The sequence below is a fragment of the Thermobia domestica genome, chromosome 6, assembly GCF_964235325.1.
Source record: "Thermobia domestica chromosome 6, izTheDome1.hap1.1, whole genome shotgun sequence".
NCBI classification, from domain to species: Eukaryota; Metazoa; Arthropoda; class Insecta; order Zygentoma; family Lepismatidae; genus Thermobia; species Thermobia domestica.
Window position 1 is genome coordinate 249,202,005 of NC_137459.1, and position 21,393 is coordinate 249,223,397.

Sequence of the window (21,393 nt, forward strand, 5' to 3'; positions counted from 1 at the left end):
CTTTTCACACCTCAACAGATGGATTCAGCAATACAAACGGATATGTGTTAGCACTACTGACTATTAATCCTAGGCTCTGTTTACACCGCTGAAATATGAGTAATGCCCTTGGTGCCATCGGTACACTAATCAGTGTTGAGCGTGGCTTGCCCAAATTCAAAGATCAACCTCCATACAGGCCTACATAACTTTCGTTAAGCTAAAGAAAGCCTACGTAGCAAACGAATTTAAATAGGTCTACTGTTAGAAACTGGAATTTAAATTTAAGAATAAAATTATTTACAAATTCGAAAGCTGGGGCAAAAGTCCGCATTCACATTCTTGCTCCAGAAAAAAATCGGACTTTTGTCCCATTCGCACATGTTTTAATTACAATGAAATACTGACTTCATAACTGATACCGGGAAAAGGGGATGTAGTGTATATTGTTACTGAAGAAGCGTTTTCATATGAAACAGCAACAAAATAAGTCGTAACTTCTCCCACAGACTGCAGTACTATTTCCCATAAAACAAAATATTACTTGAAAGTAAGACAAAACGGGCCTCATGCAGAGTCGTTTTGAAGAGTGATTAGTGCCATATTAAAGAGTTCGACTAACATATATTTCCTACAGTAGTCAGGCTTTTAGTATGGCGCTAATCGTACATCAAAACGACTTTGCATAAAGCGGAATATGATTTACCTCATTGTATTAACAAATTTCACCGCACACCTTTGCGAACATGAACAGTACACTGCCGCCATTTAATCTTTCTGCAGCATAAGCAATGTTGCACAACTCCAACAAAAAGTACCCCAAAACCCAAAAAGGACTTTTGCCCCCGGACATTCTACACCTGCAGTTTAACGTAGGATCCAAACTACATCAGCTCCCGCTGTGAATCAGACCCGGGTTTCCCACGTAAAGGCGTATACGCTAACCGATTAGCCACGAGTAAGCTCCAAATACACCAATGACAACATTTCAAGAAGTGGTCATGGCTATGAAACCCGACTACTAATACAAAAGACGACGGTCCAAACCTATTGAAGGGATATCTTTTCTTTTACAAGGGATATCTTTCTTTTCTTTTGTAGTGTTTAATACTAAACGTTTTAATATTTTACGCTTAAGTAAGATTAGATATATTATTGTTGTTGACGATAGCATTGTAATGTTGAAAATTAAGTTTGTATGATTACGAAGACGGAAACGTTTAATTAAGTCTCTTTTCGTGTGAAACTCTCAAAACGTTCCGGACTGATGACTCCAAACTTTGGCGTAAATTTTAGGTTGTTTTTACGCATCGAGGTTGTATAAGAACGAGTCCTATAGTTTAACGCAGGTTTTCCACCACTGGGTTCCACCGGGAATCGGATCCAGAACCACGCACACTACTCGGATTCGCTCTCATTTTTGTAAGTTTGGTTCGCGATCACTCGGACTTGGGCTCATTTCTTTTATTTGGGCTCGTACTCACTAATCTTAAATGAACTCGTGCTCACTCACTCCGGGGCTCAGTTCTCTCAACTGGCCTCTTGCTCACTTTCGATCATGCTTCTTTTCTAAATTATGCTCACGTTCAATTCCGCCCCGCCTCAATTCTTTCAATCGGGCCCACGTTCGGGCTCACTTCTGTCAACTGAGCTAGCTATTAATCTCGTTTTGAGTTCATTAACCTGAATTAGGCTTGCTCACTCGCGCCCACGCTCACTAATTTCAATTGGGCTCATGTTCACTCGAGCTCACAATCACTTCTCTTAATTAGCCGCCCGCTCACTTGGGCTCGCTACCCTCAATAAGGCTCGGAGCCACTGAATTGCGCTTAATTATTGAGCTCAAGTCCGGTTAAGTGCGAGTCCCGAGCTCGAGAACATTGTGCTTATGAAATCGAACATTTCTAGCGAGCCGCGAATCAAGGTGAGACAATGAGCTCAATCAAGGTAAAGTAAAGTGAAACTTCAAGTTTAATGCTTCACGATTATGCACAGATACTGAAGAAGGCAATGATGATGATGATAATGAATGAAATGCTGGAATGAAGAACATAAAATTGGAGGAAACGAAATAAGCACAAGGAAATCGACGGACATGGTTTGACAAGCAGAAAACCCACCTAGCACGAGTTGGGATCAATCCAAAGATCCACGCACCAGAAGTGAAAGGCGTATCACTGAGTCACTGTGTCAATTCAACCCGAGAGATTTCAATACAAAATAGCCATGTCTGAAGTGAGTCCGAGCGTAACCACAAATTGAGATTTGTGACCTCGAGCCAAACTGAGAGATGCCATTTTGCGCAAGTGAGCGCAAGCTCAATTAATACTAATAAGAACGAGCCCGAGTAAACGTGAGCTCTATTGAGATTAGTGAGCGCGAGCCCAATTAAGAGAAGTGAGCCCGAGCGAAAGAAGTGTGCTTATCAAAATGAATGTCTTGGAGAGTATGTTGTAAAGAAAATGCTGTAAACAAACGTTACTGCGCATGCTTCTCGGCAATAACTACATATTCCTCCTCTCTAAATATTAACGTTCGTGGTGCTTAGAAGAAGAAGAAGAACTAAATATTACTGTTTCCTTGATTATCCAAACTTAGTTTTCATCGTCAAATTTATATCGTCAATGACAATGGCATTCCTATCCTACTTTAGAATAAAGCATTAAAAAGTTTGGTCTATGAGGATTCCTAAAAAGATAAAAGAATACTTTGAGTGGGTTCGAATTTTATCCGTTAACTTTCGAAGTCGCCTGCTTAACCATTCAACCACGATCAATTCGTCTTGATTGCGTTGTCATGGATGTATTTATAGCAATTTACTTATGTATCTCCACTTCGAATCTTCTATGACACTATTCCTTATTTCACAAATTATTTCGTATTCTTATGTCAATGCCACTTACCTAGCATAGACTATATACACTATGTATTATTTACATTTACAACATTTACCCTCTTGCGAAATGTATCCCAGGCTTTCCTTGTCACTCTCTACAAAATTATAGGATTGTCTATTTTAATTTTCACATTCCCCACTTTAATCGATGTAGAAAGACTCACAAACAGATGTATGATACATTTACTTTAACAGGCTAACTCTAACTCTAAGGGCCTCATTCTGTTTCGGTATATTCAACGCGAGGCGCAATTTATGTTTTCATTTGTGATATTCGAAATCACAACCTCATTTTCTAATATGACGTCAGTGACGTAAATTTTGTGTTTTGCAAGAATCTATCCTCCGTAATATTTTTCAGAGACTCAATACTCAAAAGGTTTTAGCGCATAATATGCGTAGCGTAGTGTAGTGTTTGAAGACTGAAGCGGGATGAGGTCCCAGAAAAAAAATGTGCAAGAGTAGTAATATGGCAACTTGGACATCCTGAACCTGTGTAATAGTCTTCATAAAACAGTTTCATTGTAAAACTAAAATTACTAAGGAAAATATTATTACAATTATTATATTATACTATTTTGTGTTATATATTTACAGATGTCTTAGTTGGGACAATAATGGCTGACAAATTCAAATTATAGTTCTGTGGCTTTTATAGAAGAAGACGAAATAGGAAGTTACTTTTCTGTGAAGTTTACGTTTCATCATATCATCATCTGCTAGTCATTCTGAACAGGAAAATTTCTCTCGTAGTCTAGTGAAGTCAGTCGAAGAAGGAGGTCAGCTGAACGAAGTAAAGAAAGATCAAGATGAGTCCTAAGCGAGTATTTGTTGTTGGAGTTGGAATGACGAAGGTAATGTATCATATTTATTATGTAACAGCACGATTCTAAATTGAGGAGATATTTATAGTATTATTAAGCCAACTAGTAGTCATGGTTCTGTATTTATATATTGTTTATAACTATGTGAGAGGGCACGGTGGCTCAGTGGTAAAGCGCTTACCTCTGGTGCATGGGGTCCTTGGTTCGATCCTCAATCAAGAAAATTCGTGGTGGACAACATCGTGTCCGTAGGTTTCCTTGGGATACTCCCTTTCCTCCCACATTGTCATTCCATCTTTTACTTGCCTTAATCATCTGTCTCTCGTAACCTAAAAGCCATATTCGCATGGCATTTAGTATCTCCCATATTCGTTGGACATTAAACTAAAATATTTCATTTCATTTTTAAACAGTGTAAGAACTTTGTAATTATGGAGTAAATTAGTATTTTGGCATTTATTCAAAGATAGTATTAATATACTACATTGCTTTATAAACACTTCATTTTCTGTGCTCTGTATAATTTTGGCATTAATAATTGCCTTCACTTGAAATTGTCTCACATTTTGAATTAATAACACTGACAAGTACCATATAATCATAAGATAGAGGGTTCGTTAAAAAATATATGTATGATAACATGTTTTAATGAAACGAAATGTCAGTTTAACAACCCAAGATTGTGTCTTTTAGGCTAAGGGAGACGGATGGTTAAGTGAAATGAATTGTAATAAACATCAGTGGAATGAGAATGTGAGAGGAAACGGGATTATACCAAACAAACTCACAGACATGACGTTGTCCCCGCAAACTTAACTTTGTCGGGGATCGAATCGGGAACCCCACGCGACAGAGGTAAGCACTGTACCACAGGGTGCATCATGTCCCATTCCCCATGTAGTTTTACTGATCAATCGCCACACCCTAAATGTTCCGTTGACGCCATAATACTGATTGATTCGTAGAATTCGCTCAATACTAAATAAAATCTGATGAATAAAGCTGAAGTAAATAAGATACCCTCAGTTGCCGCGATTTACACCCTATTACTCGCAAATTAAAGGTGTATTTATTCTTTAGGAGTATGTTTAGTACAAGAGGTCCAGAAGCACGTAAAAATACAAAATTTACAGGAAAATGAATGATGCAAGTACTTAGACGTAACATAACGTAACCAAATCTAACCTAGCCTAACACAAACTAACTTAAGCTAACCTGAACAAACCTAAAGTAACCTAATATTAGTAGGAATAAGCGAAATTCTATCACTTTTTGGAAAATTATGCGGGACCCCTACACAAATATAACATAAACGAAACTAGCCTAACCTAACGTAAACTAACCTAACCTACCCTAAACTAACCGAATGTAAACAGGAATTACCAAAATTGTAAAATTTTTTTACAGAAAAGATCTGGACCCCTTCTGCTGAACATAGGCCATTCTTTACTGCTGTACTTTCTTAGTGTAGTGATTTTGTGATCTTTGTATCTTGAAATCATTATAGCTAATATTTTTTACTTTAATCGTAATTATAGGACTGCTATACGAACAGAACTGCAGTTAGTAAAATACTTGTCCTTCAGAGAGAAACATACCACTGTTCATGCTAAACGATATTGACCGAAACGTGATGTTTCGAGTGCAATGTAAAATATATATTATTATGTTTGAAATATTTATTAAACTGTCATAACATCTTAGATAGGGAGAGATAAGGGGTGAACTTCATAATGTCCGCTCCAGTTTGTATTCTTAGGTAGGCACGAGAAGTAACACTCGATTAATTTTTAACAAAATAGGTCCAAACTTTCCTAACACTAAGCTGATTTTAACCTACTCTACTCTACTATAACTTTTAAAGTGGTCCTGCTTATCGATACGCAGCTGGAGCGTGTTTTGGAAAGTTCACCCAAGGTAAGTTCCAATTGCAGGTTTATTTTGTCAGGTGCATGATTCAGAGCACTTTCAGGTAAAATTAAATAATCTGGAGTGTAAAAGAGTTGCTGGAAGAATTTTACTTTTTGATGCCATTTTTGGACGAAATGTAACTTCCCATCAAGTAGATCGTGTTACTTAAGATTGTTTTTATTGTTTATTGTACACTAAATAAATGGGGGTAAATTTTTGTAGGTAATATGTATATTTTATATGTTGAGTTGACGTAACCTACCACACTGTACTTTTGTTCAGCTCCACGTATGTACCCTTGTGCCGCAAGCGTGCCACATATGGAAATGGGTCCAGATAGACTTTGAAAATATTTCTTCTAAGGCTCACTTTTTTGTTCTTTTGTTACATTACAAACATTTCATTTATATTGCATTAATTTCTGTATATTGAGTATTTTTCTCCAGAGTCTATACCAAATAACACATTTTCAATGTATTCATTGCCATCTTTTGAATAGATCTTGGTTGAACTCGAAGACTTTCATTCATATAGTGCAAGATTATATGTAATATGAATAGGGAGTAGTGGATTGGTACAGGTGCTGGAGCGCGAACCACTTGTTGATTCTAAGTCCGTGAATAAACAATATATATATATATATATATATTTTTTTTTTTTTTTTTTTCTGGGGGTTCACCCGTTGCCTGTGGTTTCAAAGACCGTTTGTGTATATGTGTTGCCAGAATTGAAATTAATTACTAATGGACGTGGCTAGGACACGCAAACTCACGAACCTAAATTAGAGCTGGTCAAGAGGCATGGTGATTCACAGGTAGAGCATTCTTTTGCTGCAATACGTCTAGGTTCGATCTCGGACCATGTCAGTAAATCCACTTTATTCATATTGATAGTTTAATAAATAAATAAAAGGAGCATCTTTCGATATTGAGACATATCTGCAGTTATTAATACTAGAACTATTAACGCAATTCTAATGGTTGCATTCTGGAATGAAAAAAGGTGTTACCAACTCTTCTGAGTGCAGAGTTTCAGAATTTTTTGTTCGGGATATATATATATAAAACCTGAAATTGTTCGCAAGAAACTCTCATGTACTCACCAAATTTTGAAAATGTTTTCATTTTAAAGACGTATGATATCAAACGCTGCTCTGCGTCTTCGTCGAGGGCTCTAGGCGATCTTTTGAAACAAATGTGTTCTGAAGCTGAAAATCTTCTATATTAAAATGCTAGGTTTATATGTTTGTCTCCAAACCTTTCGACAGTGAGATCTCGAACACAACAAGTGCTAGAAACATGCCGTTTTCGCTGGTCGATTCCAGATTTTGTGTAGATTGTCCAGTTCTTATTCAAATTTTCAAAAACTGTGTCGTAATTGTTCTATTCAACATTTTAGGGGCCATTTTGAGTCCACAAAATTAACATTGTTGCACACCGAAACTACGGTGTTAGGTAACCAGTAGAAAAGTTACGTATGGCGGGTTGACGGACTTTGCAGGCCCCACCTGAATGGCAAAACCTATTGCATGCTGGCAACTTCTATGGCCTCAAGAGACGCAATCAGGCATACTCGGGCGGATATTGATTTATTAGGAAAAAAAATCCACTTGATATCGTGTTACTTCTACAAATTTGCTACAAACTCACTCCACCATCTATATATAGCAATTCACTTCCTTGTGAGTTTCCTATCCTTTACGTGTGTGAGTAAGGAGACATGCACAGTGGGAAGGAGATTCATGGTCATAACAGAAGGATGCGCTGAGTAGACAGCGCAGTTTCAGCTAGTAGTATATTTAGTAAAGCTGGATTGTTAATCGAATTGACCAAAAAAAAAAGTTACTTACCAATAAATCTTCCTGTGGGAAGACTATTCTCCTAACGTATCGGAACAACGAACTAGTCCAGTCTTCAGTGGCAAGGTAACAAGGACTCAAATGGATGGGAGAAGTGTGGTGTGAAAAAAGAAATACAAACCACCAAATAAATAGAACGTACTGAAACCACGAGCAGAGCACAGTGAGCGAAAGAAAGAGTTGAAGGAAGCGCAGTTCTTTCCCTTCTCAATATTTTCATTAGAAATAATTTATGCATTAAATGGGTATTACAATATTATCAGGTGTTAGTATTGATCGTGGAATGCTAAACTAAAAGATTTCATTATTTTCAATACTTGTTCGCATATCCCGGTTTCAGCGTAGTTAATGACATTGTTTATAGTGTAGTCATTCAATATATGAAATTCTAATTTTTCTTGAGCTGTAATTTATCTGAAAACTTCTTAGAAAACAGTCAATATATCTAGAGAAATCTCCAAATATGGAAATGCCATACTATATCACATTTATAGAATTCTAGTTTTATTTGTTTGAAGGATTTAGATCTATATTTGTCAAGTATTGTTTCTGAGTCAGGATTTCAACAGTGGCGCACTGTTTTTTTGTGGATTAGTGTGTGCGACCTGTATGAATTAAACTTTTCAGCTTGTAGGAATGCATTATTTAGCCCTGCGAGCATGCTGGTTTTAATTTTAGTTCATTCTAATTCAACTATAATTACTAGCGAAAGCATTAATTAACTTCGAATATAGCCCTAGCTTGCGTTCGTTAGTCTAATAATAGAAGTTTTAAATTCCGTTAGTTCTATTTATCACTAAATTGATTGGAGTAAAGTTGTTATTCCGTTTGAAAAGAAGAAAGAATATTTTGCACAATACTCACTAACATAGTATTAATACATTTAGCTCCCATTTCAGTTGAGTACTATTCGTTTTCGTTGTTGGTTTCTGTCATAATTCAGTTGAATATGCTTTTTCTGTACATGTACAATTTATTGAAGCAATGAAAGTATTCCAGTCCCTCAGTAAATTGTTTTGATGTCTATGATGGATTTTAACTTTGTCATTTAAATGGTCTGTCGAATTGATGTATGCGGATTGACAACTTATTGATAGTTGCTTCGATACGTCTGTAAAGTAAACACTGGGTTTTCAGCACAACGTGAGCTGTGGTACAACTCATTTAGTCTGAGTGGCTGATCAGACTTCAAGAGTGATAGAATAGATGGATGTTCTGGGAGCAGACTACGTAGCATAGTGGTTAACACATCTGCACGGCGAGCCTGAGACCTGGCTCCGAATCTCGGTCCAGCCATACATATTTTCACTCTTTGTGTACAGTGTCCAAACGTTAGTTTCACGTGTTGTGCATTTCGGATTATTATTTTGTATAAGTGTTTTTCTTTCTTCAAGTCTGTTTTGGTATGTAAGGATATTTCTGTAGAATTTGTGATCCATGAAACAAATTTCTGAGCCACATTACTCAATTTCCCAAACATGAGCAAATCTCATGTTTAGTTGTTAGACTCTATGAAGATCACTAAAACTTGTCGATTCTATCCGTTGGCTTTGTGATGTAAATTGTAGCTTTGTACAATTCATTCTCATTTAAAAGGAAACGAAAGATTTAGATTTTCGTCCATGCTGTTCTATAATGTGTAGAGTAGTAGTTTTGTCGTACATCCATGGATTCGTTAACTTTTCGTTTTTCTAAATCTCTTTCCGAGAGCAGAAATTCTACGGTACGTCTTACGAATGTTTCTAAGTGATTGTAATTGTTGGTGTGTGTGTGTCTTGGACTTACTGGGAAATGATATACTAGTTGTGGAGGAGATTATTCAGCGAGGTCATCTAATATTCCATGAGAATTCAAACCAGGATTTTATTTCATTTTGTAGCTTATAATCAGTGTTAATTAATTTAAATCGAATTCCTTTTTTTAACTCTTTATTTAAATCAAATTTATTTTACATAAAACTGTATAAAATACAATATTTCTGACTATTCTGGAACCGTATGATGCTTAGGTCTTAAGTTTAAATAAACTACATCGTTTTTATAGATAACAGTGAATGGAACAAGAATTTTGATAATATACTGATTTAATCCTTTCATATTGTATAGGAAAGGAAGACGTATGCGAAGTTTGTCGGTTGCTTTACTGTGTAGGCATCCTGCGACCATAGTCGTAGATTAGGTTTATTTTTATTGTGGTCCTGAACACGTGTACAAAGTCTTTTGGGTCATCCTTAAAACACCGTTGAATATAAAAAGTTGAATTGAGAATACCCTCCTCCTTTTGAAGTAGCTCAAAAGAAATTTTATTTCTGAAATGAATTCAGCATATTCATTTTTCATTTGTTTTGCGCTATTGGTGTTTATTCATAACAGAAAAGAAAAACTACTCTACGTCGTTTACTTGATGTTCATATATCCATCGTAGAGGAACGAAACCTTGGATAAAAGTCCCATTAGTAGTCCGAATCCCTCTTCAAGCAGTACATCTCATCTCATCTTAGCTTTGGTGCCGAAAATGGTGTTAATTTTCAAGGAGTCTATGGAAAATGTTCTGAATATTAAGTTCGTGTTCAGAGCTGGAGCAGTTTACTGGGCACTGTATTGTATATGCAAACAGGGCGCGAAATTTCCGATTGCTAGATTGCTACTGGCCACCAAATAGTTTGGCGATAGGCATTTGCCCGTTGCTTTCGAAATAAATAAATTAAACTGTAGCGACTAAACTCTGATCATCTTACTAGATTTAGAACTGAAACTTTGTGGAGCCTAATTGGAAGTGGGAACTAAGCCGAAGTATGTCTGCTTTCAATTGAAGTAGTAACGATGAGTTTGTCCTTGGGTAGTGATGTCAATAGAAATTTGTATAAGAGTTAGGGGCCACCGCACTAACTTTCTCAAATTTCTTTAACTAAATCGTATTATGCTGCAGTTATTACTGATACATTTATTTATAAAGTACGAAGAAAATTGTTTTCGGAAAACTTCGAGGAAAGAGTAAACCAAACTTTTTCATGAGCGGTGATTTATACCATATATTAGGATTATTAATGAAATATTTGTCTGAGATATCAATAAAATCATATGAGTCGTATATGTGGAAATAATAAAAAGAAAGGTAAAGGGTTCCGCCATACTGTTATTAATAATGAAGGATTTAACTACGAAATATGAACAAGACCACCTGAGTAGTTTTTGAGGAAATACTTTTGAGAACTCACCCTCAAGAGTAAACTATAGTTTGCGTATCTTTTCACATTAAATGAGCTATGCAATATTATCAGATTTTTAATGAAACATTTACTTATGAAATATAAACAAAATAGCTTTTCATTTTAATGAAAATTGAATAATAATAGTAATAATAAACTTTCCAAAGGATACACTCTCTCTTGTGGAATAATAATAATAATAATAAAAAAAAGAGTAAATAAATGCACGCTTATGCCACAGTGTGGTGTTATTAATATAAATAAAACGCACATTTGAAATATGGAGAAAATTGTTATAGGCGGTTTCGAGAAAATCAGATTTTGATTTCCACCTTTCAATAAACTACCCTTACTTTTGGAAGTAGAAAGAAAATTCGATAAATGCCTCTTTGAGATTCTTATAATAATGCAAGTTTTAAAATTAGGTATAGATACGTTAAACTGTACGGCCTCTGGACAATTCAACATATTTACATCGTGATGGACTAACGAACAGATGGACAGACATCCGAAAATATGCTTTTTTATATGTATTTTACGATCACCTTCTTTCCTATTGTTCCTCGATAGTAAAAATGCTCGTAATATATATATATATATATATATATATATATATATATATATATATATATATATAAAGAAAATGATAGTAAGTAGATAAAGTATTTGGATATTTCTTAATACGGAAGTTTTCAGCAGGAGGTTCTTGAGATAAAGACTTATTACGTAATTTTTTATATTTCTATTATCGATACTTGTAGTTAAGCTGTAATTACGGAAGCTATTAGCACAATATTATAAATAACAATGTCTTAATTTTGTCCCAGTGTTATACTAATAGAGAATTGATAATAAATAATGAAATAGAGTAATGTGGAGGTTAGAAATACAAAGAAAATATTGCAGATTAACTGTTATAACTTTCCAGTTAAAAATATACTAGTTATGTCTTTTTAAAGCCTCTTACTTTTCTATGTAGAATTTATTTTATAATTTTACTGAAAGACGTATTTCAAGGGTCCTGGTTAGTTACAAGGATCACTCTATAGTAGTTTTCTTCAGTACAGTGGTTTCGATTTCGAAGAATTACACGTTAACTTTTGCGTCTGATTATGACTGAATTCGTTACGTACATGAAAATAAATTTTACTTTAATTTACTTACCTCGTATTTAACGACAACTTTGTGGTCAATATTATTTAATAAATTTGTGTTAATCAGTATTTGAGTTGTGTTAATCAGTATCATATAATTATCAAATTTATAGTTTGGTCTTGAAACTTGTAAATTTTAAGAGCTACAGTGAAACTTCAATTATCTGGATTAATTTAGACTTAGTTTACTTAGACGTTTCGAGGAAGTTTCATACCTTTACAAACAGATACACACAAATAGATCTAAAAAAAAAAAAAAAAAAAAAGGAAATATGTAGATGATATTTAACCTGATGACTGGAGTTAGGATAATCAGAGTTGTACTGTACATTGTTCTTTGATATTTAATTCTGTTAATTGTAGAAGAACAAGTGGAGATGCTATTCCTTAATTCGCAATGCTGTTTATGTGCAGCAATTATTTCGTATGACGTGTTACATTTTTATTAATAATATGACCTTTGCCGTACGCGCCTTGATAAAGTCTCATGATACTTCACTTTTGCTTCAGATGACGTATGAACTGCTTGCCGGTAACCTAGATTCCATTACTCCCTGATAACCCTTAGTCGCTCGATTCTCGTGCAAAAGAAAATACTCATTCTCACATGAGAGATAATGATGGAAGATCTGTCATATGATTTTCTTCTTAACGATTCCATGGAGTTCATGATAATTTTCTTATTCAAATTTTGGACCTAACAGTAAAATTCACCTCGTTTCAAGTACAATAACTGTTAATTCATATTCGTACACACATTAACAAATAGGACGGTGTTTACTTCTCAACATCATCTTTTTATTGTAAGGGTTAAAGTGCAAAGTGAGATAAGTTCGATGTTCGTCATGTGCCTTTACTGAATTATTGTAATAATCTGTTTGCGTAATTGAGAGGTCTTAGGTTCGATGTCCGAACATCTTGACTACGTGTTTAGCCTGTAGACTTTCCTTAGTCACATCAGTGAAGTACGAAGAGTCTTATCTTGATTGTAGCGATTGCACTTCCCTTCGTGTTCTATACCTCATAAAAGAATAAGTTTGAAAATTTAAAGAGTTTGCTTTGAAATCTCCAGTTGTTACTTAAAATTTTAGAGAAATAAATCTGTTTTAAAAATATGCCGTACTTGTTCCTTTAAAAGTTTATTTGAAATCTTAATTATTTGTAACGATTTCCGAATCTCAATCAAATGAAAACTTCCTCTCTATTTACTTAAGATAGGCTGTTGCAAGATACGTTTGAAATTGGGAAAGATGTACAGAAACTTATCTGACTGATTTTAATATATATTTTGTAGTTATTTTAATTATTATTGTTCATAAAACATAGCCTTGGAGTTTCGTCAAAGTGACTAGCTTTCGTCATATAAGCAACGGTATGTTCTAAGTCTTTATCAAATATAGTATGGACTATGTTTATCATTTTGGACTTTTCTCCCGATTTAAAACTACAGTTTTACTGGTGGTTGTGACAATAGATGTTTACTTTGCAAAACATGCTTACATGACACAAATCCACTGCTTATCAGGCATTATTATCAGCACGTATTATTATTGAATTTCTAGTCATATACTAAAGATCTACATCCGCCTTCCAAAATCGCCGTTTCTTTTGTGTAGTTGAATTTACTGTATCTGTTTCGATGTAAATTGTTCCTTTGTTTATTCGATATCAGGTACATATTTTGTAATATATAATGTACAATAAATTTCTTGCGGATAAGAGTAGATGCTTTTTTTAAGTAAAAGCTGAACTTCTCCTTAGCTATGGGGTTAGCACACGCACCTTCGTCGGAAGAGACTCAGGTTCGATTCTCAGAAGTTAATGTTCAGATCCCACGTCGTTAAACTGTGAAACTGTAGATTCATGCCTCATCTATCTTTGATACTAAAAAGGTCAAAGTAGAAGACTTCAGTAACTGAAATTGAGGTTTTGAAACTAATAAAACGTATATCAGTATACTTAAGTTTGAAAAGAAATTTCCTATAGAACCTATATCAATATATTTTAAGTTCTAAAACAATATCCTAATAAACGATATTTGGTGTACACTGCATATATCAGTACTGTATTGTGGATCAGAAGTCACTAACACTGCAGTTATGATTTCGTGGTTTAGATTGGAATTATCATTTATGATACATAGATACTTATAGCATTTCTGTTCAATTTTAGAAGTATGATGCTTCGTTTCTCACTTTTGCTATATTGCGCTTCTCTGAAAATTGGCGTAGCCACAAATCTCTTTGGAGTGTGTTGTAATCGAAGAGATGCAAAAAGTTAACTTCTTGCTTATGGTTTAAAGATACTTGTTGTCATTTACTGAATCTTTGATAATGTGGTATTGCAATGACTTTCCATATTATTAGAAGGACTTTACAGGAAAATAGAAACATATAGATTATATGCTTTGAGGATTGAATACTGAAACAAGGCAATTCAAATATATTTATATCCCTCTACATATTCCCGTACACGTTTGCATTAAACTTTGAAATTTCATATGCTTCGACGTGCAACTAAGCATCAGCTATTGACTGACTTTGTAACTATAAAATTAATAAATGAAATTATATATGTTCCATTTTGAATAGTTACACAAATATACACCTAATTTGCTCTTTTATGTCTGTCCGTGTTTAATTTCAAGTGGTGATAAGTACGTATTGCAGTTCAAGTGAAGAGGGACTGAAGGCACACTTCTCGCTGTAGCTCCGAATTGAATAAAATTGAGATATTTGGAAGAACTGTTATAGAAACGATTCGACGAGAAAATTTGATTTGCGTATATATTTTCAGGTAATTTTAGAATACTAGATATTTTCGTTGAAGATAATTCCAGTTTTATACTAACGGTTCACAACTGCGTCATTTTATTTGTTCACACATTGCGCGAACGACACGATGCGATAAATACCTCGCGCTTTCCGCGCGTCGCCATTGATCTAAGTTACAACAGTTAGTTGGAAAGTACCGGCAGCACTGTTGCCACATTGTATATAAACATAGGATGTGGAAGGACATTAGTTTCTTGACCGAATCATTGGCATAGAAGAAACATATCCGTCAAGTTGGCCAGGACATTTTAAGATTGCACATATTTAAAGACATTAATCGTATGTGCAACGAAACTAACGACGTTATTCACATTTCAAAAATCCCAGACAACTTGACGTCAGGTTTGCCGGGACATATTTATAAATTTTAAGATGACACATATTTAAAAATACTAATTGTTTGTGCTTCGTTTGTGCTGAAATGTGCTCTAGTTTTAATGTTTATGCAACGAAAATAACGACGTTATTCACATTTAAAAAATTCCGGCCAACTTGACGTCCAGTTGGCTGGGACACTTTCCGAAAACAATATTTTCAATATGTCAATCGATTCTTCAACGTTTGTGCTCGAAAGTGCTTAAATTTTATTGTTTATGCAGGGATATTAACGGTCATTAAATACATAACAAGAAAGAAAATGTTAACATTCATAAATTATCAGTCAGGTACGTAAACTTGGCTCTCCGACACAAGCACAAACATTCAAAGTAGTGTCATTGGTTTCTGCACAAAACTGCATCGTTTGTGCTTTGAAAAATGGGAAAATGAAATGAAATCTTTGTTTTACGTCCCACGATTATGCTAGTTATGCCAAAGGAGACGGTGATGATGAGAAATGAATGAATGGTGGGATGAGGAAAGGGGAGAAACCCGAGGAAACTCACGCACACGGTGTTTGTCCACCACAAAGTTCACTTGGCGCGAGCTGGGTTCGAACCAGGGACCCCATGCACCAAAGGTGAATACTCTTAACACTGAGCCACCGCGGCCCCCGTTTGTGCTTTTAGTTCTACAGATATAAGGGAACATCTGGTAGGGGACCAAGTTCACGTTGGCAATCAGATTTCAAGCACAAACGATCAAAGTATTGCCGTTTCTTAGTGCACGAAATTACCATTCACCAATTCTTTTTCACTTACTCTTTTTCGAAGATGTAGTGAATCATTTCACAAGCCTTTGTGTAGCATGGGTATGAAAGCTGGGGCTATGACGTTACAGATAAAGTATTTAAAAAAAAAAAAAAAAAAAAAAAAAAGCTTGTTGCTTTCATGTAACTTTCACGTGACTCAAGTGATTGTTTTGTGACGTTATTACCCCGACAGTCAAGTGTTATAAGCAGAATGCGTGTTTGTGAAGGTTTATGAAGCATTGGAAAACAAAAAATTACTTGCCTTTCAGAGTACATTAGGGTTGCCGGGGCCGCCCTAAGGGGCACTAGACTTGCAGAGAGGGATTTTTTTCAGAGAAATTTCCCGAATTTTTGCAAATTTCCCTTCGTACGACATACAGACATGCGTCATATTGCGTTTGAAAACCTGCTTCATTCTGAAGAAAATGACGTACTAACCATGAAATTCGGTTGAATACTATTGAAGCAGGAGCTTTCTAAATAAAAGTCTCAAAGTGTTAAACCTACTCTACATATGTGAGCAATTGTGACTTCAATCCCTTCCTCAACTGAAGGAACCATTTAGAAAACAGCATTTTCTCACCGGAGTGCTCTTTCGTGGACTTCAATAAAAACGAAACTGATACTTGTGTCCGCCATTGTAGCAGCAGTCATAAATATGGCTGGGGATTACATTGAAGACATGTAAACGTTTGTACGTTGTAATAAAAAGTTTGTACTGTATAACTGTGTTGACACATGATCTTAAGTACTGTACGTGTACCTCAACGAATAGGCACTTCAATAATTTTATTTTATTTGAGTATAGCGTCCCTTTCAACAGTGAGGTCATATGAGACCTGGACCTACAGCTTAAAGTGGGATTCGAATTACATGAGCTCCCGTCGGAGATCGAACCCGGGTCTCCCACGCAAAGGCGCGTACGCAAACCGCTTATCCAAGAGGAAGCTCTGCTTCTAGCATAAGTCTAAGTTTGTCGTAAGACTTCACTTAGATTTTATGGAAGCTAGTAATTGGCTGTTAAAGGGCTTATGATAGCTATTAGTTATTATGGTTAAGTCTATCAATGTTTCTTATCTATATAGTCAGTTATTTAAATTTAGCTTGTCACATATCAATGAATATAAATATTGCAATGATTTGGTTTGTAGAGTCTAAATAAGTCTGGGATTTGAACCCTACACCTTTTATTACAGAATAGTTTTATATAAAAATTTACGAAGTTCTTGTAAGTATTTCAAAGTCTATAAAACGTATTGCCAATATGGAAAACATTTCGGCACACAAGGTGGCCCCTGATTTGAAAGTTAAATGTGTTAGCCCAGAGCGGTGTCAGACTGTAATTAAACGATATATCCTTTGCTCATCGCAGCCGCAGGAGTAGGGATTAAAGGAAGTCTCCGTAACCTGTAGTGGTCTCGGAAGACAGTTTAGGTAGGTGAGTGATCAGCACTGGCACTGATGTCTGTCCTCTTGAGGTCCTCTTTTATAGACATCCTCTTGAAGGAGAGGTCGCCCGTCTTCGTTTCCCTTCCGAAACCTCTTCGTGTCTTCCTAATAGTCTCCTTCCGTCGTCTGCTGTGGTTTGCTTGAACACAATAACATGTGTTCGTGGTAGGAACATGTGTTTATAATATACTCACGAAGTTGCCTATGCGTGAGGGTATGGAACCTTACAATATACTTTCTCTCGATTACTTCATATTCGATACTCATAAGAGATTTTGTCTACACGTACTCCATCCAATCACTAATAGTCATGAGATCTTGATTCTCATACAAACTAATCCTGTCGTACTTTTATCATCATTAGGATTCTGTCATTATTGGCAGGTCACTTGCCGAAACTGAGAAGCTTCAATGCTTCATGATATTCAGCTAACCTCTTGAATGTCACGTACGATTTTTCTGTTTTAATATCGTCTGTCAATTGTAAACTCTCTTTTTCCTGCCATCATACTTTTTATCACGTCCCTCATGATACAGTTTCTTTTTAGTCAATGTCCCAACAAGTTTCTTTTCCTCTGAATAATATCTAAATTTGTTCTTTTCTCCCCCACCATTTGACACCCTCTCATTCGTTTTCCACTCGACTCAGCTAATTCTCTCCATTCTTCTTCATACCACATTTCGAAAGCTTGTCATTTTTCATCATGTTTGCTTAATGTCCGTGTTTCTGCCCCATACAGTAGAATACTCTACACAAGCATTTTATGAGTCTTTTTTTCAACTCTTTATTCAATAAAATACTTTTCTTCCTCCTAAAGTCTTCTTTCGATTTCACGTTCGCACTTCATATCGTCATTAATAACACTACCGCGGTATCGAAACCTAGTCACCTGTTCTATTTTCTTCCCTCCTACTTCTGTATTTGAAACCGACCCCTTCGTTCCAATCACTATGGTTTTTGTCTTTCTAACATTTTTCAGCTCGTTCTTCACAGCTCTCTCTCAACTTTTCTAACATTTTACTGATTTTGTTTACAGATTCCGCAACAAGCGCCATATCATATGCAAACCGTATATCTAATGTACCTCCTACCGAAGTGCTGTCTTCATTATTTAGGCTCTTTTTCGCTATTTCTTCTAGATAGGTATTAAGTATTGCTGACGAGAGATAGCATCCCTGTCGAACTCTCCTTCCAATTGCACTCTCCTCTGTCGTTTCCTCCCATATTCTAACACTTACTTATTGGTTCGTATATAAATTTCTTATGAGTCTTCGAGCTTTCCTTCCCAATCCAACCTTCTTTAGAACTCCCAACAATAATTCCCAATTCACGCGGTCAGAAGCCTTTTTCTAGATCAATAAATACAACATACACTTCTTTTTTTTATAAACCTTTCACCGATTACTCTCAATAATCCAATTGCATCTCTTGTGCCCTTTACCTCTACTGAACCTGAATTGTTCCTCCTCAGCTTTTTCATTTGTTCTTTCATAAAACCTTCTGTTCAGTATTCGAAGCAAAATTTTTGCTGCATGAGATATTAACAGTTATATAATTCTCGTATCTCTGAGTTTGATTTCTTAACCTTCGGTATCATGATCGTCTTCCGGATATCTTTTGGCCACTCTCCTGTTTCATATATTTCATTTCAGAGTCGAAACAATTCTTTCTTGCCCTTGTCTTCCATGTTCTTAATGAATTCGATTGGTATATTGTCTACCCCAATTGTCTTCCTGTTCCGAATCTCGGAGATGTTTTTTTCAAACTCATCTCGAAGAATATTAAACCCCCTTAAATCATCATCGCGTCTTCATTTTCTACTTCAACACCTAGAGCACACGGTCTGTACCTACTCTCATATAAGTCTTCAACATATTCTTTCCATCTTCTAAAACTTCTTTCACTGACTACCTTCCCTGAAAGATCATCATTGTAACACTAGAGATCAAAATAAGTCTTACTTTACTAGATTATCACTGGTACAACTGGGCCCCAGATATACGGCAAATAAAATATTCAATGCTTTGTCCAATCACATAAAAATGGAGAAAAACTTTAATTTAAACAAAACTTAAAAACGTATCTAATAGAGAAATAATTTCACAGTGTAAAAGAATACCTAGAAATACATGTCTAACAATCTAAAATATTTTACTTATATGTATAATCACTTCTGTAAATCATTTGCTTTTATATAATCTTACATGAATACTATGTACACTCATATCCAAAATGATTGTCGCATATCTATAACTGTCTTCTTGTAAGAATATAATTTGATAATGATTTTGCAGGGTACTTTTAATACTGATACTATGTGTATAATCGGGAAATGTATATTTGTGGTAAATTTCATAGGAAAAGAATTATAAATACAAAAATTAGAATAAGTAAAACAAAATGTTGCTAAATAGACAAGAAAGTTTTATTTTCGTTTTATTGTTCTTATTTACTGCTCTTTTCACATGAAATTTGCCATATACATGCCTTTGCCGATTATACACCGACTAACATTATAAGAAATACCGGGCGAATTTATCAACTTATATTCCTACAATAACATATTTATAGACATGCGACAATAATTTTGGACATGGGAACTGAACCCTCCAAATACCATGTATTGGTTAGATGGAGTAAATAATGAAATTCATATTTTCTACTGCCATCGTAATACACTCTTGTTTCCTCGAAGTTCCATAGATTTCACCTCCTTGTATATTTCCTCATATTTCCAACTCTTTCTTATTCTTGGGGGCGCGGTGGCTCAGTGGTAGAGCGTTCACCTCCGGTGCTTGGGGTCCCTGGTTCGATCCCAACTCGCGCCGTGTGGACTTCGTCGTGGACAAACACCGTGCCCATGGGTTTTCTCTGGATTCTCCCGTTTCCTCCCACTTTCTTCATTCCACCATTTCATTCATCTCTCATCAGTCTCCTTTATCCTAACCGGCATAACCGTGGGACGTAAAACTCAAAAATGTCATGTCATGTCATGTCATTTTTCTTCCTTATTCTTTTGTCCTCGCATATTCTTTTGTAAAACCGTCCCCTTACTCTGTTTCCCTTAGCAACTCGTTGTTTAATTTCCTGTACATCTTTGTCCTCTTCTGTATCAACCTCTTTCCACGTCTTCCTTTTCCTTATTTTCTGCAACATCTGTCCTGTAGCCCATGGTTTCGTAGACGTTTTGTGTTCGCGGTAACCTTCTAGTTCTTCTGCAGCCTACTGTATGCAAAGGTGAATATGCTCCCACCGTCTGTTACTACCTGCACCTATTCTTTCTTGGTGTATTTTTCTTCGAATTTTTCAACAAAAATATTTCTTACTTCCTCGTTTTTCAACTTTTCAGTATTCAAAACTTTGTTGCCTCTTTTTCTTCTGTCTACATTTTTCAACTGAATATCTACTTCGGCCAGCACAAGACTATGATAAGAGAAAATGTCGACCCGGGGAGGATCTTCGTGTTCTTAAAGCTATTATGATACCTGTCCTGAATCGTAACCTATCTGATATATTCGGCCATCTATTGAGGATTTCCATGTATATCGTTTTCAATTGTGCTGATTGAAAACAAGTGTTCCCAATTACTAATGAGTTCTGTCTACGAAATTGACCAGTCCCTCTCCCCTTTCATTTTTCTCGCCTAAACTATATTTGCCTACGACACTATCTTCCTGTTTTTCTCCTACAACTGCATTGAAATCTCCCATTGCAATTACGCATGCACCCCTCTTCTCTTTGTCTATAATTTCTTCTATTTTCTCATAATTTTCCTCTACTTCTTCAATTGTATATGAAGTAGTTAGTGCATATGTCTTTCAGAAATTCTCCCAGTTAGCTACTGTATAACTTTTTAGCATTCCCAGAATAATATCTAATTAAAACACTGAAAGTTATCAGTATAATTACAGTCATTTTTGGCTGAATTCATGAAACTAAGACCGAGCTTCCAATGCAACCATGGACATATTACAAACATTTAAATAGTTAGGCTCTTCAAGTGTCTTTTTTACGAATTAACACTTTGTCCGATAAACACTTACATAACACCTTGTCCGAAGTGCAATAACTACAACCGATATAACCCAACATTAATACATTTACAGCGTAATCAGAAAGGACCTTTTCTTAGAAGCAGCCAAATTGCGTT

The 21,393-nt window shown here is 35.5% G+C and overlaps 1 protein-coding gene across 1 annotated transcript in view; it reads left to right on the forward strand.

Annotated features, from left to right (window-relative positions):
* Positions 1-3,571: 3,571 nt before the first annotated feature.
* The window catches only part of ScpX (Sterol carrier protein X-related thiolase), a 61,970-nt gene continuing 44,148 nt past the window's right edge, over positions 3,572-21,393 (forward strand). The window contains exon 1 of the mRNA XM_081762742.1: positions 3,572-3,729. Within this exon, the coding sequence (XP_081618868.1) occupies positions 3,685-3,729 (45 nt within the window). The 5' untranslated portion in view covers positions 3,572-3,684. The remainder of the gene's footprint in view (positions 3,730-21,393) is intronic.